Here is an 18085-nt window from a genome sequence, read left to right on the forward strand (position 1 = left end):
CATTAACAAGGGTCGCTTCCTTTAGTTTTGCCAGTATTCTCTTGCAAGGGAATGCCAATGAAACTGGAATCACTTTATCTTTATTGCTGCTTTGCTTTCCTCTTCTGTCAGTTGCAGGAGGGGGGAATGGGTGGGGGGGGGGGATGGGAGGCTGAGGTTTTTTCCAAGTTCCAGGACTTAACTTGCCCCCCATGTTTCCTTTTCCAGTCGGGACAATCATCTACTGTGATCGAGAACATCCATACTATTATTGCTGCAGCAGCTGTCAAATTTAATTCAGATCAGCTTAATCATTTGTTTGTTCTCATTCAGAAGGTACGTGTCCAGTCAAACGTGCTAGCTTTTTAAGTTTTTTCTAAAAGAAGCTTCCCTCTCTAAGCTGGAAGCATCTAAACATACACTCTTCTTGCTTTAGCGAACCTTTCTAGCTCAGGTGTAAACTTTCTGCGTATTTTGCCGGTTTGATACAATTGGATTGTCTTGCCTTTTCCCTTCCGCAGAGCTGGGAGACGGAAAGCGATAGAGTAAGACAGAAGCTGTTGAGCCTGATTGGACGAATAGGCCGGGAAGCTCGCTTTGAGACCACGTCTGGAAAGGCAGGAGGATGAAATTAATCTTTCCAGCTCCACATACTTTATGCGGTTGTTCGTGCATGTGTGGGCTCATCTTGTGTGGTGTTATTGTAGGTGTTAGATGTACTCTGGGAACTGGCCCATCTTCCGACCCTGCCCAGTAGCCTTATCCAGCAAGCCCTGGAGGAGCACCTGACGATCCTGAGTGACGCATACGCGGTGAAGGAAGCAATCAAGAGAAGCTACATCATTAAGTGCATAGAAGATATTAAAAGGGTTGGTCTTACCTTCGACCTCCTTTTGTTGTCAGAGCATCAATAGCATTGTCTGAGTAATTAGGACCCAATGATTTTCTTAGCCTATTATGTAAATCAAATGTGCGACCTGAAAACTCTCACCTTAGAGTCCGAGATTTGGAAATTGTAGGTACTGCTTTTACCAAGTCACTTACATTTCTCTTAAAATTCATTTCAGCCCGGAGAGTGGTCAGGTTTGGAAAAAAACAAGAAGGACGGATTCAAGGTAAGACTTTTCACATGGAACCGCCCAAAAGGTATACTAATTTAATAATTTCTTTTAATAAGTGTTTTGGTGTTTCTTTGAGTAATGCTCGGAAACTGCCGTCTATTCACAAATCCAAGGTCACATGCACAGGGTAGTTTTATTATTTTCATAAAATTGTAAGACCTTTAACTTAGTTTCTTCTTTTGTAAACTAAATGCGAAGTGTGCACCGTTTTAGTGAGTCCAATGGATTCTGCATAAATACCATGCCCATTTTTCTGCCATGAGGGAGAAGTGGAGCACTGTTCGTGGAGTAAGAAAGAGAAGGGAAGAAGGAGGTTCATTCAGTGCTGGCACGTAGTTGTTTTTCAGGTGCCTAGTCTAGAGGTGTTCATAAAGTCATTCCTTGGTGAGTCTTGCTGCTAGGACCCAATACTAGGAGGCGGGCGTAGGCGGTGAGAGCCAATGGGGCCACTGCTCTGGGAGCCCTTTGCCTCGGGGCTCTGCCCTCCAGCCTGCTGGGCACCTAGGGGCTGCCCTTTAAAAGCATGGTTAGCAGAGTAAGCAGCGATGACCGTAGCTCTCCTGTCCCTGCAGTGCTTAGACAGCCCGTCTGTGCTCCGGAGGGCTGATCTTGGGGCGGCTCATTGGAACGACCTCCCCTGTTGCGGCAGGAACCCCCCCCCCCCCGCCGCCACCGCCCCGCCCCGCCAAAGCAGTGCCCTCCTCTAGCCGAGGCCCTTGGGTTGCCCAGACCAAATGGAAAGCCTCATAACAGGAGGGATTTCGTTTTATTGTAACATAAAAAAAGGTTTTGGTGAATGTGGCTTCGTAATTTCATTGGCTAAACATTTTTCTTGGCTTTCATTAATAAGTGTTTCTTTAAAGGTTCTTGAATGCTGCTAATTTTCATTGGTATATTCAGAGACTCTTAGCTCTTGTTAAGAGGCCGTGGTGATTCAGTGAGCTTTTATTAAGTTATATTTGGTCATAAAGTTTAGTTAGGGACACGTAAGAACTTTGTGTTTTAGATTTGTGATGCCGAAATGTGATCAGGTGAATTTTCTACATATAACCTAGCCTTAGAGATTTTCAAAAAGTCACTCACAAACTGGAGCTGATGATGCTCAGGTTGTAAGGAATTGTTCCTTTAATTCAACAACATTGCTCTCGCTCTCAGATACAGTGTGAATTTTTCCAGTTCTCTCAGTTTAGCGATTCAGATACTTTGTTGCAGTCCCTGTCTTTGCGGTTGACCCTCATCCAGAGTGAGTTAGTTGTGTAAGGAGTTTAGACCCTTCCCTAGCAGTAGTAATAGCAAGACGAAAAGGTATCTGTAGACAAACAGTCTTGTCTTCTCAGCAGCAGATACATTTCTTTATAAATCTGAGGGTCCCAGCTCAAGGGACTTTTTCCTGCCTCCAGGGAAATGGCTTTTGAACCCAGCACCCCTTTCCCGCCGCCTGCTCCTTCCTCGCCGTGGCTCAGCATGACTTCGCTCTTCTAGTCGTAGCGTCGGTGCCTCTTTGTTGCCCCTCTTTGCGGTCACTTCATTCATGCCTGTTGTTTTATAACAAAGCTCAAGTCACGTGGCGATTTTTGGAGTCATTTTGTGAGACTTGAAAGGAGTGCCCTTCCGTTTTTATTTCCCACTGCTCCCAGTTAAAGAAATTCTCGTGTACCATGATTTCATTCCAAATAATACCTTGCGTTTACATAGCACTTTTCAGTGGACTGAGTGCTCTCGCACATTCGCTCTGAAAATACACATGGCTGAGGGGGGCAGCGGGAAGATCAGAGCCCCCTGGATCTGGCTCCAGGCAGGGGGGTGAGTTATGTCCTGCCACTAAAGGTGTTTTTCTATGCTATGCCCTTTCCTGCCAGGCAGCAAGGTGGGCTGACTGGGGATTATGTCTCCCTGCCAGGCTACACAGAAACTAAGCAAAGGGTAAGACAAGATCACCCACCTCTTACTCCCCTCCCACCCTCAGCTACCTCTGTTCCCCCAACTGATTCCCCTTCCCTCTGCTTTTGACACTTTTAAAATTCCCAGATTCCACTGTTGTGTTCGGAAATTCCGACCCTTATTTCTTAACTTTATTTCTGTAGATTCTGCCAGGATACCTACCCTTGGCTCCCTTGGTCCTCTTTCCTTTGCTTCCTTTACACCTTCCACTGTTTACCCCCAACCCTCTCCCTCTTATTTCACTCCTTTTTTTCCCTTCAATTAAAAATTTAAATGTACGCATCCAAAAAAAAAAAAAAAAAAAATCACTAAGCCAAAAAAGTCGTTTTTACTCAAGTAGCAGTGTTTGGGTGTTCCCTCAGTCATTCTCTTCAGCACCACCCCCGCCCCCCAGCACAGTGCCTGGCAGCTTCTAGGTGGATGCCCGCCCCTTCCTCTTAATCCGCCCCTTCACCCTGTGAGGACACTAAAATCGTTACTTACCCAGAGTGGAGTGGCCTCTACTTGCCAAAGCACGTAATTCAAAGCAAAAGTAGCAAGATGTCCTCAGTACAGCCTCACAGTGATGTGGTTAACACAGGAGGAAATACTTTTTTAAAAAACGTCCTCCCATGCAAAAATGTGTGCTTTGAATCTACGGTAAATGGCTAGGTCTGGAAAAAGAAGACAGATGAGAAAGGGGGGATGTTCAGCTTTGAGAAGAGAATTCAAGAAAGAATATGAAAGTGTTCTTCAGAGACTTAGATTGTGATAGAGAAGTTTGATCCCACCGACTTTTTATGTCTCCCAAGAAGTTGCGGGAGGCCTGTTTCAATATGAGAGAGCAGCGAACTTTCCGTGAGAAGTCGGCGGTAGAATGCACTGTCTCCTCATCGAGGGAAGCACTAGGAGACTAGTCGTTAAACCAGAGTGACTGAGGATTTAGGCATAGGTTTGCAGGCTATACCAATTGACCTTGAAGGCTTCATCTGATTTTGAGGTCTAATTTGGACATACCGTTACCGCCTACTTACGAAATCTCAGCTCCATTACCAGGCATTATCAAACGTGCTCATTTTAATTGTTCACCGTAGTCTCTTGCCCTTTTGGTAAGCGGAGAAAAATAATTTAAATTTTTCTTGTAACTGAGCAACATCGTGTCGTGGATATGATGGAATAAATAACATCTTTCCTGTTTGCTAAACTTTAGAAAGGCCATATCAGAAATACTTTTTAAATTCCAATTTTATTTGATTTCCTGAATTTTATTGGATGGTGAGCTACTTTCAAAGGATGATTTTCTATGTTAAATAAAAATATTCTAACCATAATTAACTGAAATCGTCCTAATACTGCTTTTTAATATATCTGATTATTTGCTAGAGGGTTCATATTTATATCCTCATGTTTATAATCCTTTTGGTAGGTATGAGTTTGGACTTAAGCCTTAGGGTTTTAATCTTTGTCATTTTGCAACTCTTCTGTTTTAGCACAAATACGTAGGTAGTCTTGCAAACAGTTGGCCTTTAATATATACCTTATTTCTCTGATTCTAAGATGCCAGTGACTGCAACCTGCATCACAGATTTAGTAAGTTGCAGAGAAGGAAAAAAGAAGCTACATTTTAGTTTTACCATTCTTTAGTTTAAAGTCACACTCAAGAGTTTGCATCTAAGCCTCTTTCTGACCAGTCTGTACAGCTTCACTGGCACAGTGCTTTTCATTATCTGGTAGTGACTTTGACCTCCGTAAGAATGACTGTATCCTTCCGAGGCATGTTAAAGACTATGGAATTTTGTGTCCTTGTCCTTTTTTGTAAAACTCAAGCTGCTTTTTTCCTTAACTGAGTCAAGTTGTGTATACTACAAGATAAACAGCTTCTCTTGAATTTTGGGTGCAACCTTTGGACAGAGACATTTAGTGGTGGGCGACACGGCCCTTCACAGGGTATGAGTCTGTCACACCAAATTCTCTTGGCTTTGAGACTGAGACCACTGGCAGGATTCTTTGCTTTTGAGTTGACACACACGGCAGGCTAATCCTGTTACATCGTAGTGTCATCTCTTTGACAGTTTAAGTAACAAATCTGTGATCGAAATTCAAGTTAAGAAGCCATCCTTGTTTGGTGCTACATATATGAGGTCGCAACTAAAATGACGGGTAGACGCACAAGTAGATACATTTCATATACAGCTAAGGGTGCACGTACACAGGTAAGGACAGCCGTGTCAAAACTGTCTCCCCCCTTAGTGGCTGCTAAGTTACTTTTGACAAAATTGTAAAAAGTGTCAATTTCAGAAATGTTGAAATTTATAAAACCTGTATCTTAGAATCCAGGAAATACGGTATTTGCGATTGGTTGGCTGATCTCCAAGACCAGTCTTGTTTTGGGCAATAGCTCGCTCTCGTTTACATATTCAGTAGTATGCTGTTTTGCTGCCAAAGACAGAAAGTAGGTTTTTTCAGAAGTATTTTCTGCCCCATAAAGGTCTTCATGTTACTGAAAGACGTGAAGAAGCAAGAAGCCTTTAAAAACGAAAGCAAAATTCAGCCTTGAAAATAAAGGCTAAGGACCTAAAACTTATTGTACTCAGTTTTTTAGACACTTAATCGATAATTTGATTAATAGTGTTAAACTGACAGCCTTCCAAATTTTACAGATCTCTTAATTTGAAAGTTGTTCTATGTTAGAGAGCAGTTCTGTTTTTAAAGATTATTTCACGAACATCAGACTTTTCAGATACGTACTACGAAGATCTGGATTGTCCTGTACCAGTTTCAGAAATAACATTTGAAAGTGTTTCTGAAAAATACAAAATACAAATGTAAAGTGGCTGTAAAAATTAATAAAAATTGAATTCTCTCTTGCAAAATTGTTTTAACTAGGAGATACAAGCAGGTCACGAGTATTTTCTTGAATATATAGACCACTATCAGAGTCTTGATCATATCATTGGTATCTTAATCATATAATTGTAGAAAATCACATTTCTATACCATTTTCCTCACCAGCCAGTCCAGTATCATCCAAGTTAAACTTTGCCCGTCAGTTCATTTGATCATGTCAACATGTCCTAGCAGCCTGTGCTACTTAATCTATCCTCTGAAATTGCTAATCCCTTGTCGTCTGTTTTTTGCTGATGTACCCTATACATTTACTGTCACTTCACATCCACTCCTGTTTGCAGTTCTTGGCCTTAGGAAATTGCATGCAGAATAAGAAGTTGAAGACTGACTTACGAGTGCATGGAGATGAGCTGTAAATGAGCAGTGTGGACAGGAAAATAATAGAATGTATAGCATCAAACCTAATCGACTTGGGAAATTTTTATAGCTAATAAACGTTGCCTGCCATTCATTTCTAGATGCAACTAATGTAACTTCTTTTTAACTCTAGTCGTCTCAGCTTAACAATCCCCAGTTTGTATGGGTGGTGCCAGCCTTGCGTCAGCTCCACGAGATCACCCGCTCGTTCATAAAACAGACCTATCAAAAGCAAGACAAGGTAAGAGAGCAGCTATGTTTGATCAGCATACGGTTCTGCCCACTTACACAACTTCTCTAATAACAAAACGTAAATAAAATTGCTGACGTGTAAAGTCACCATTTTACATCCTGATGATTATTAAAACAGCTCATTTATATTCCTTAATAATCTTGAGTTCAAACATCATTCTGCTCTCATTTCTACAAGAGCTCTTCTTTTCCAACATCCTTGATTCGTTTCCTTTTTTTTTTTTTAATTTTTTTTCAACGTTTATTTATTTTTGGGACAGAGAGAGACAGAGCATGAACGGGGGAGGGGCAGAGAGAAAGGGAGACACAGAATCGGAAACAGGCTCCGGGCTCTGAGCCATCAGCCCAGAGCCCGACGCGGGGCTCAAACTCACGGACCGCGAGATCGTGACCTGGCTGAAGTTGGACGCTTAACTGACTGCGCCACCCAGGCACCCCATGTTTCCTTTTTATTTCCTTAATTGATTGACATGATTATGCCAGTTTTTAAAAGGCTGAATGGTATTTCAGAACTGTGTTCGAAAAGATCTAAAGACATTTGATCTCAGGAAGACGAGATTGTTTAAAGGACCCAGAGCTCCTTCAGCGTACGAGCCTTGGGAGGAAAGACCTGAAAAGTATGCAAGAAGCGAAAAGATTCTTTTCTGAAATCCATCTTTTAAAAAAAAGAGAGAGAATGTCTCTAGAAGCAAAACGTTAGCAGAGAAGTTTATGAGTTCCCTAGTAAGTGCACATACTAGATGATTTTGTTTGCTTTTGTGTAGGGAATGAATCCTCAGTGAAGCAATCCTTAGATTTGCAGTCCCTCACTAGGGCTACGTGCTGAAGCGGAAGCTTCTGCTAAACTCACAAAATGACTGCAGATTCTCATGCCGTTTTTCTTTTTGTTGTTTTTTGCCAAGAGCATCATTCAAGACTTGAAGAAAAATTTTGAAATCGTGAAGTTGGTGACCGGAAGTTTGATAGCTTGTCATCGACTTGCAGCCGCTGTGGCTGGACCCGGAGGCTTGACTGGTTCCACGCTGGTGGATGGCCGATACACTTACCGGGAGGTATCCGGAGCTGTGCTTTCGTGTCGTGCTTTACAGCATCCGTTTGGCTATTTGCGCGCGAACTATAAGCGTGATACTGGTAGGGTGTCGCTCTAGAGAGGTGGCATGAGGTTTCTTTGTAGCGATGGAGCAGTTTTATGTTTTGACTATAACCATTTTACAATAACAGCTTAGGAAGTTGTTATTTGTGGGCGAATCATTCAGCAAATCACCTTAGAACTGCATACGATAAAGTGATAAAGATTACCATGTTTCCTCTGCCTTTCATATGAAATGATAATGGTCTGTGCTGTGGAGAATTGCTTTCGTTTTTCAAATCAGTTGATTAGTAATACTGTTTTTAAAAATTAGAAAAAAAAACTTAACCAGTGCTTGCGGTATTTCGGTATGAGGTTACGGAGATGATATTTTACTGCCATCCAACTTGACTAGAAGTTGTAACAGACTTGAAGTAGTTTCCACTGTATCGTGCTGTTAACAGACGTCTCACCTTTATTTCACCCTAAATTATATGTGCAAGCGTTAGGTAGGATTCTTGTTTTAATTTTTAAAAAGTTTGTTTTAATTTTGCTTTTGCGCAGGAATGCCTGGAGTTAACTAATTAGCATTACTTCTTTTTGCAGTATTTAGAGGCCCATCTAAAATTTCTAGCATTTTTCTTGCAAGAAGCCACTCTGTATCTGGGTTGGAATCGTGCCAAGGAAATCTGGGAGTGTCTTGTGACTGGCCAGGATGTTTGTGAATTGGATCGAGAGGTAAGAAGGTGGTAGTGTGGCTAAAATAAGGCAGAAGTGGGGCTTCTGTAGTTTACCTTTTTTATGGGTCTCACATCGTCGATTCTAAATGCTTCTCAAGGGGCGCCTGGATGGCGCAGTCGGTTGAGCGTCCGACTTCAGCCAGGTCACGATCTCGCGGTCCGTGGGTTCGAGCCCCGCGTCGGGCTCTGTGCTGACCGCTCAGAGCCTGGAGCCTGTTTCGGATTCTGTGTCTCCCTCTCTCTCTGCCCCTCCCCCGTTCATGCTCTGTCTCTCTCTGTCTCAAAAATAAATAAACGTAAAAACAATTTTTTAAATGCTTCTCAATTTGCTAAGCACACATTTATGCTAATCGGCCAGGAGCTGTAAGTGCTGAAAAATACACTGTATGATACATATCTATGACATAAACGTGTGAGTTCGGTGATTTTTATACCATTCTGGACAAAACCAAATTGAGCCGAAAGAGCACAGCTGAAGAATTCTCAGTATGTCTTATAATTTTTCTCCCTCCCATGGAACTAATTTTAAGTTACCAACCAAGAACTTTGAGTTCCTGCAATGATGTTGTATGGCAGAAACACAAACACAAACTTCTTTGTTGTATTCTAAACACAAAGAAGAATAAATGCCCAGACAGATTTTTTTCCGACTATAATTAAACAGCTGAAAATAGGTTAAGCCAGGAGCAGAACACCTGACTTGGCGTATTGTAACGATGAATTGTGTGCTCATCTCCGTTTGCAGAGTTGTAACTACTTCCTAGGATCATTGAAAGGACTGAATAAATGCCCGTGCCCAGCACAGCGGCTGGCACACAACAAGGCTTATGAATGAACGTTAGTGGGCAAGCCCAAGTCTAACCTTCATTGAACAGGAGGAGTGTATATTTTCATTATCTGAGGGAAAGGCTGCTAGGAACTGCTTTATTTGGCTCTGGCGTTCCAGGCGTTTCCGTTGTCCCTGGTAATACAAATTTTTGAAGCATTGAACATAGCCTATCTTCTGTCTCCCACTTTGGAATAAGTATTTGCCTAACATGAATTTTAGTTATAGGGTAATGTTTGTCTTAATCCACAGATGTGTTTTGAATGGTTTACAAAAGGCCAACATGATCTCGAGAGTGACGTTCAGCAGCAGCTTTTCAAGGAGAAAATTCTTAAATTGGAGTCATATGAAATCACCATGAATGGTAGGAAGAAAACTTCAAGTCTTTTTTTTCTCAGTTCTTTAAGAAACGTGATTCTTTCCTTTCCCTGTAAGCCCACTTCTCAGAAGCAACTAAGCAGTCTGGATTATCCTTCTGGACTTTTCTTTATGCGTATAAAGACATATCTGTATATACCTGTGTTTATATACACAGATTAATTCCTTTTTATGTGAGTAGTATCTCGCGATTCACTTTAAATTATATGGCCTTACCATTTCAGTTGTCAAATGGTAGCACATATCAGTATCATTCTATTTTATGGCTGAATAATATTTCATTGTATGAGTATACCACATTTTGTTTATCCATTCATCAGTGATGGATACTGAAGTGTTAATCACTTTTGGCCATTACTAATAACACCGCTGTAAGCATTCGTGTACAAGTTTTTGTGTGGACGTTAGTTTTCATTTCTCTTGGGTATATACCTAGGAGTGGAATTGGATCATACAATTAACATTCTGAAGAACTGTCAGACTATTTTGCAAAGTGGCTGCACCGTTTTATAATCCTACCAGCAACATCTGAGGGTTTCAGTTTCGTCACATCTTCACCAATCCTCGTTTCTGTCTGTCGTCTTTATTCTAGCTGTCCTGGTGTGTGTGAGGTGTTATCTCGTGGTTTGGTCTGCATTTCCCTGATGACTAAGGATGTTGAGCATCTCTTCATGTGTTTATTGACTGTTTGTATATATTCTTTGGAGAAATGTCTGTTCGGACCTTTTGCCCGTCATGAATTGGGCTGTTGGTCTTTTTATTGTGGAGTTGTGAGACTTCTTTATATATTCTGCCTAGTGGCGCCTCATCCGATAGACACTCTGCATATATTTTGTCCCATTCAGTGGGTGGTCTTTTCACTCTCTCATAGTCCTTTGAAGCACAAGAGCCCCTAATTTTGATGAGGTTCAATTTACCTACTTTTTATTTTGCTGCTCGTGCTTTTGGTACCATGTCTGACAAACCGTTGCCTAATCGGAGGTCTTGAAGATTTATGTCTGTTGTGTCCCAAGAGTTTTACAGTCTGGGCTCTTGATATACTTTGAGTCTCTTCCTTGGTTATCTGTGTTACTTAGAGTGCATGAATTTATCTGACCTTCTGTAATTTCAGGGTTTAACTTATTTAAGACTTTTTTTGAAAATGTGAATCTTTGTGATCATCGATTGAAACGACAAGGAGCTCAGTTGGTAAGTACCTTCTTCCAAAATCTGGATAATTTGGATAGTCTAGTAAAACATGGCAAAAAAGGTGTTCTAATTGAGAGAAAACACGACCTTTTTTAAAGAATGGGCATCGCCTCAACTGCGTCTTTTGCTTTGATGACAGAGCTTCTCTTAGAGCGTAACGGAGGCTCCCTTTCTGGCACAGCGACACCTCGCTAACTGCCCGGGAGAACAGAGTTGACTTCTCATCCCTCCGTGCTTCTTGCTGACCCAGGGCAGCCAGCAGCCTCCTGTGGCTAGGTGAATGCAGGACAGGGATAGTTTTATCGAAGCTTCCAGCTCCTCAGATCCAGTAATGGATGTGTTCCTAAAAAATAACAACATCTTGGGGCGCCTGGGTGGCTCAGTCGGTTGAGCATCCGACTTCGGCTCAAGTCATGGTCTCACGGTTTGTGAGTTCGAGCCCCACATCGGGCTCTGTGCTGACAGCTCGGGGCCTGGAGCCCGCTTCAGATTCTGTGTCTCCCTCTCTCTCTGCTCCTCCCCTGCTCACACTCTGTCTCTCTCTCAAAAAATAAATAAAAGATTAAAAAAAAATAATAACATCTTTCATTCTGAAGATGAATCTTCGGTTCATCACAGCGACAGGGATTTGGGGAGGAAACTTTAGGAACAGACAGTGAAGCAGGAGAGTGTGAGGATCTGTCGAATGTATGCAACTTATGTTTATATTTACATGTGAACCTTAAAAAAAGAGAGGCAGTAAATAATGGTCTTTTTTAAGACCTAACTCTTTTGATTCAAGGCCTGGCTTCGTGGATGGTACGGATTTTTACAAGCTTGGATCCTGCCGTTTGAACTGAGCTTTGGGAAGACCCGATTGAGCCTCAAGGATTATTAACCACTTCTAGCCTGGCTCTGTTTCCTTTTGAGGACAAGCTCCTGAAGCTGGTGCTCCTTCACTCCTGTGCTATTTTCTGTAACCTGCTTGGGTAGATTTCCAGCTTGGGTTTAGGAACATCTGGAGAAAACTCTCCATATCTCCCCTGGTTGCCATGGACATAGCCCAGTGTTTCTGTGGTTAGTTGTTTTTGATTTAAAATACAGTACAGTAGTGCTCTCATATGTAGCTTGGCTTTCGCAGTCTTAATGCATATTGAACTGAAAGGTGTGGACTTAATGATATAACAGAAAATAATTGTAATTTTGTGACCTTGGTGTGCTGTATGATTTTTTTCTTTTGAACAGTATGTAGAAAAGCTGGAATTGATAGGAATGGATTTCATTTGGAAAATAGCCATGGAATCACCTGATGAAGAAATTGCTAATGAAGCTATTCAGTTAATCATAAACTATAGTTACATTAATCTAAATCCCAGATTGAAGAAGGTGGGTATCAAAGGACAGAAGGTACTTACACACAAAACAGAAAATTATATATATATATATTTTTTTTTTTTTTTTGACAAGTTCTGACCTTTGGCATGCCTGAAAATTGGCTTTTTTATTTTGATGTTTTCTCATTAATAATGATTGCAGTTAAATGTCGGGCTAATTTTAATTTCCATGTACCTCTTACTTTTAGGATTCCGTATCGTTACATAAGAAATTTATTGCTGATTGTTACACGAGATTAGAAGTGAGTGGCAAATTTTATTTAACATGTTTTTGAAATAAATGCTTTGACATTTTTCCTTTTATAATCTTCTGTTTGAGATCATGTGTCATGTTGATATTTGTGGCTGGGTTCTGTCGAAGAATTTGTCAGCCGTATTGTATTGTCACAGAGGGAACAGACATTTGCCTGGATTCCCCCAGTACAGAAATGTCCTCCGTAGGGAAGCTTTGCTTCTCTTTCCACCACGTCTCATCCCTACTGCACCCGCCCCCCCTTTTGGGGTATGGGAACTGTCTTCAGAAAACGGGCCTACTCGACATTCCACATTTCTAGTAGATTCTTCTCCCCTTTTTCCTTCTCTGCCCAGGGATTTTATGCAAGAGCTTCTTTTTCCCACCCTTGCCCATGTTTCAGCTGCGATTATATCTTAGATGCTATTAAAGGCCATAGTAGGTGGTATTGGTTGCCTTTGTCCATTAGAAGCCTGCTGTGTGATACTATCTCACATACATTTCCAGTGCCTTGGCTCCAGGATGATGGTTAAAGCGTTAAACAGTCATTTCTGTTCTTAAGTTGTGTTTAAGTTTTTTACCTATTCCAGAAACGTAATGCTACTGCCCCCAAAGGTCAAGAAGTTAAACCTCGTGATGACGAATACGTGCTTGAATCTGTGCAGGATTTTCATAGTTCTTCACCCAAATCTGTGACTTCACCCAAATCTGTCATCATAAAAAGCCATTTAAAGTATTCAAGTACCTTAATTAAATGAGGTACCGTTTAAGTATTAACATATGTAGAACAGTAGTTCTCAGCCAGGGGTTATTTTGCATCCCAGAGAGCATTTGGCAATGTCTGGAGACCTTTCTGGTAGCAGTAGGTGGGTAGTGACTAGAAATCAGAGATGTGGCTAAACATCCTGCAAAGCCCGGGAAAGCCATCTAACAACAAAAAGCGTCCATCCAGCCCAAGATAGCAATCGGCCCGAGGTTTGAGAAACCCTGATAATAGAATGATGGTTTCATGTTTCACAGGCAGCCAGCTCAGCACTTGGTGGCCCCACTCTGACGCATGCAGTGACCAGAGCAACAAAAATGCTTACGGCAACTGCTATGCCAACTGTAGCAACATCCGTTCAGTCTCCATATAGGTAAGTGTGCAGAAATTACAGCACGTACTCACACGATGCGTAAATACACATGTACCTGTTTGGAAAAATAACTGGCTTCTTTTTTGGTTGATTTTCCTCATTCTGTATCATAGTTTTTGCAGAGAGTCGTATCCTGAGAAATTGTGTATTCCCATCATATGTCCCAGATCTGCATTTTTTTTCTGAAGATCCGTAGGTCATTGTCACCAGAACCAAGTAGTGGTCTGCCCCGACCCTGTGCCTGCTGGACAACTATTGTTGTTTTGTTACTTTTTTTAAAAATTTGAATTCTTTCACTTTGACTCTGTGTAAATAGGAGTAAGCTACTCTTTACAACAGACTAAAGATATACTCATTGTGTGAAGAGTAATTTTTCAAGTTTGAAATATGTGCTTACTGAGACATAACCTGTCTCCTGGTGCCCAAATCCAGGGCACTTAACAGCACACGCAAAATGAGACGGAGGGTAATGATTAATTAAAATTGTGCATTATAATAACATCATAGTTAAAATATTATTTCCTTAAAATTAGTTTTCAATAACTTCTAACAAGAACTTAATCCCCAGATATTTGTGTTCAAACTTTGAGCTGAAGTCTCCTGTTAGATTGCCCTGTTTAGTGTTTTCAAATATTATCAGTGAAACCCGAGTTCAGTATTTGCTATAGTTCTTTGATACAGTGAGGAACATAGGTGAGTATTCAGAAACATTAGACTGAAGCATAGCTCAGATGCTCCTGTGAGGTTTTCTGAGCCTTCTATTCTTAGTAAGCAGCCCCCAATCACTGATGCCCAGGAAACCTTGGCAGGTGTTCAGAACGAGGCCTGCTCTGCTGCCCTCTAAGTGATGGGTGCACGTATTGTCTCTCTCTTCTCAGAATGACTTTATGTATGTACATATGTTATTTATCTTTATTTACAGTTCTTCTTGTTTTTAAAGGCTCCCTTTAGAATAGGAATCAAAGCAATAGCCTTGCTCACATTCATCATCTTTTTTTAAATGAGTACTGTGTAGTGGTACTAATATTAGAGAGGCTCCAATAAAATTCAACCCTCTTGGACTTTTTTTTTTTAAATGCCAGAAAGCAGGGCGCCTTGCTGGCTCATTCAGTAGAGCATGCAACTCTTGACCTCGGGGTTGTGAGTTCAAGCCCCACGTTATATTTAGGGATTGCTTAAAGGTAAAATCTTACCAAAAAAACCCAGTTAAAATGGCGGCAAGTGATTATAGATTCAACTCATGACCTTTGCGTTCCCACATTGTTGGAAGTGTATCTTAAATAGACTCTCATTAAGAATGCATGTTAAGAGTAGGGGTACTTGGGTGGCTCAGTCGGTTAAGTGTTCAAGTCTTGGTTTCAGCTCAGTTCATGATCTCATGGTTCGTGGGTTCGAGCCCTGCGTCGGGCTCTGTGCTGGCAGTGCAGAGCCTGCTTGGGATTCTCTCTCCTCTCTCTGCTACTCCCCTGCTCACACACTCACTCACTCACTCTCTGAAAATAAATAAACTTTTAAAAAATGCACATTAAGAGTCTTTAGTTACATGTTTGTAAGATGTGGTCCATCTTTATGACCTAGGTCCTTAATGATTCATTTATCTGACAAACCAGAATAGAAATCCAATTTTGAACTATTGGATTGGGATTTCCAAACTGTAACATCTTTTTTTTTTTTTAATTTTTTTTTTTTTAATTAAAAAAAAAATTTTTTTTTTCAACGTTTATTTATTTTTGGGACAGAGAGAGACAGAGCATGAACGGGGGAGGGGCAGAGAGAGAGGGAGACACAGAATCAGAAACAGGCTCCAGGCTCTGAGCCATCAGCCCAGAGCTTGACGCGGGGCTCGAACTGCGGGACCGCGAGATCGTGACCTGGCTGAAGTCGGACGCTTAACCGACTGCGCCACCCAGGCGCCCCAAACTGTAACATCTTTAAATAAGTGCGTTATTTTTCTCTCTTTTTACTAAGTGTTTTTTATTCTGAATCATTTCATTTCATATTTGACTGACTACAGAGCACAGCCACAGGATAGTTCTTAACTGTTCTTATTATAAACTCCAAACACTGTTCATAGGAGTGTATAATTTCAAAGTTGCATTTGAACCACGACATTATAGTTTCTTATTTCACTGGTTTTGAGAGAACTTCTCAGTGACCATAGTTCCACCTTTGGTGGCAGACGGGGGAGAGTTATTCTCTCATCTCTACAGTGGTCTGCAATGTTGTCTGAGATTTAATTCATTATTGAGGCACAATTAAGATAGTTCACTCAATAATTCACTTATTATAGGGGCACCTGGGTGGCTCAGTCGGTTGAGCGTCCGACTTCAGCTCAGGTCATGATCTCATGGTTCGTGAGTTTGAGCCCCGCGTCGGGCTCTGTGCTGACAGCTCAGAGCCTGGACCCGCTTTAGATTCTGTGTCTCCTTCTCTCTCTGCCCCTCCCCTGCTCACGCTTTGTCTCACTCTGTTTCTCAAAAATAAGTAAATGTTAAAAAAAAAACTTTTTTTAAAAATAATTCTCTTACTATAGCATTTAGATATTCCTAAAGCTTCCCCACCTGAATATCAAATTCTAGTTCTTGCCCATAGCCTGAAAGAATTTAGAACTCTGTTAAATATATTTAACAGTACTATTACAGCGTATTTAACAAACTCTTTTTAAAGTAGAATTTTCAGTACTGCTAATCAGCCAACCAGACCAATTGTTAGAAAGTGTTAGTACCTCTTTTCAGATTTAGAAAGATGCCTGTTTGAAATGCCTAGACTTTCTTTTCTGGGAGAGCACATGTTTAAATTAAGGACATTTGGATTTCCATCTCTTGATGTTAACACACGTAATGTTGTCTTTAGAATCAAATATGGAGCTGTGAGTACATAAGCTGCTGGACGTTAGAGTCTTGTTAATTCAAATAATAAGTAATATTCCCTAAGTCTGACCAAAAGGGATCTCGGGTCTCATTTTCAGGGGTTAAGCTAGCACTTAACCTTGCTATATGTTGCCTGTTCCAGAGATGGTTGTCTCCTGATGAGTGTTGATTTCTCAAGCACTTTGAAAACCTATAGGATAATAATTCTTAACACTTGTGTGTGTTTTTTAAATTCTTTTTAATGTTAAATTATTTTTGAAAGAGAAAGAGAGAGACAGAGTGTGAGCAGGGGAGGGGCACAGAGAGAGAGAAACAGAATGTGAAGCAGGCTCCAGGCTCTGAGCTGTCAGCACAGAGCCCAAAGCAGGGCTCAGACCCACAGACCGTGAGCTCATGACCTGAGCTGAAGTTGAACACTTAATCGACTGAGCCACTCAGGTGCCCCCCACTTGTGTGTTTTAACTCTACAGAATGTTCGTTTAAACCAGATAAACAGTTGTTTGTCCTTCCTTCCTCCTCATTCTTAAACTATTTAGAACAGCAAGTCTTATTTGTGGTACACTTACTAGTTTTCAGCCAATTCAGAACTTTGTCAGATTCCATGTGTTTACAGAATTAGGTGGCATATTTTAGTTGTAAGATTATGAGACTCACACCTACTGGTTGTTCATTCTTGGTGGATTGATGGACAGACAGGCCTGGAGTCCCAGGTCCTCATTTATGAAACAACTGTGTAAAAAGACAGAAAGGAAACGACAGAAAAGGAAACATGGAGGGGGCCTGCCTGTCCTCCCTTGCTCCATCAGTGCACAACGGCTGTAAGGTGGCTGAGCCGCCTCCCGCCCTGGGTGACAGGGCAGTTTAGTCTTTGCAGATTTAAGCCTTCGGCCACTGAGGCTAACTGCGTGGTTTTGGTGAAGCAGACTGGAATCGTGCGACTTATTTCAAATACGTTCAAGTCTTCAGTTCATTTCAAATATGCTCAAAAAAAGTTTTTTAATCTATAGATCCACCAAACTTGTAATAATCGAGAGACTGCTGCTTTTGGCAGAACGCTATGTGATCACTATAGAGGTAAGCCTCTCTTCTTTTTAAAGCAATTTTATCATCCTATCGTTAGACTCGTGTTAGGTGTGTACGTTGGAGACTTAACAGTGACGCTGTGCGTCTGACTTGTTTGACTTCTATCTTTTTCAAGGATTTTTACTCTGTTCCACGAACTATTCTACCTCATGGTGCCTCATTTCATGGACATCTTTTAACTCTCAACGTCACGTATGAGTCTACCAAAGATACCTTCACTGTAGAGGTAGGTTTACGTTAAGCCCTGTAGCCATTTTCGTACTGTCTTGTTTCCTTCCCAAGAGCACTGTGGAGCGGGATAGCTCCACGGGGAACTGTTCTGCAAGCTGTCTAGCAAACAAATATAGACTAAAGGCCTGCAGTGAAAGGGAACTGATGGGTGTACAGAGGCACATGAATAAGTATATAATATAGCATCAGGTGGTGGTGAGTGTTCTAAAGAATAAGAATAAAGCAGAATAATTTGGTAGAGAGCCAACGCGTATGTGTGAAATGTCATCAAATGGGCAGGGAAGTTCTCTCCGAGGTGGTGACATCTGAACAAAGATGGAACGAAGTGACAACAAATAGTTTCTGCGGAAAAGCATTCCAAGCAAAGGGAGCGGCAGGTACTGAGGCCCTGGCGAGGGACTTGCGTGGCTCACTGAGTGACAA

The 18085-nt window shown here is 41.4% G+C and overlaps 1 protein-coding gene across 3 annotated transcripts in view; it reads left to right on the top strand.

Moving 5' to 3' along the window:
* The window catches only part of USP24 (ubiquitin specific peptidase 24), a 142571-nt gene that overhangs the window by 52673 nt on the left and 71813 nt on the right, over positions 1-18085 (top strand). For all 3 annotated transcript variants that reach the window (XM_047869446.1, XM_047869447.1, XM_047869448.1), the window contains exons 13-26: positions 208-315; positions 501-596; positions 687-848; positions 1047-1094; positions 6418-6525; positions 7439-7588; positions 8212-8343; positions 9424-9535; positions 10661-10737; positions 11962-12102; positions 12299-12352; positions 13363-13478; positions 17356-17422; positions 17547-17657. In XM_047869446.1, the coding sequence (XP_047725402.1) occupies positions 208-315; positions 501-596; positions 687-848; positions 1047-1094; positions 6418-6525; positions 7439-7588; positions 8212-8343; positions 9424-9535; positions 10661-10737; positions 11962-12102; positions 12299-12352; positions 13363-13478; positions 17356-17422; positions 17547-17657 (1482 nt within the window). The remainder of the gene's footprint in view (positions 1-207; positions 316-500; positions 597-686; positions 849-1046; positions 1095-6417; positions 6526-7438; positions 7589-8211; positions 8344-9423; positions 9536-10660; positions 10738-11961; positions 12103-12298; positions 12353-13362; positions 13479-17355; positions 17423-17546; positions 17658-18085) is intronic.

Source organism: Prionailurus viverrinus, chromosome C1 (assembly GCF_022837055.1).
Source record: "Prionailurus viverrinus isolate Anna chromosome C1, UM_Priviv_1.0, whole genome shotgun sequence".
NCBI classification, from domain to species: domain Eukaryota; kingdom Metazoa; phylum Chordata; class Mammalia; order Carnivora; family Felidae; genus Prionailurus; species Prionailurus viverrinus.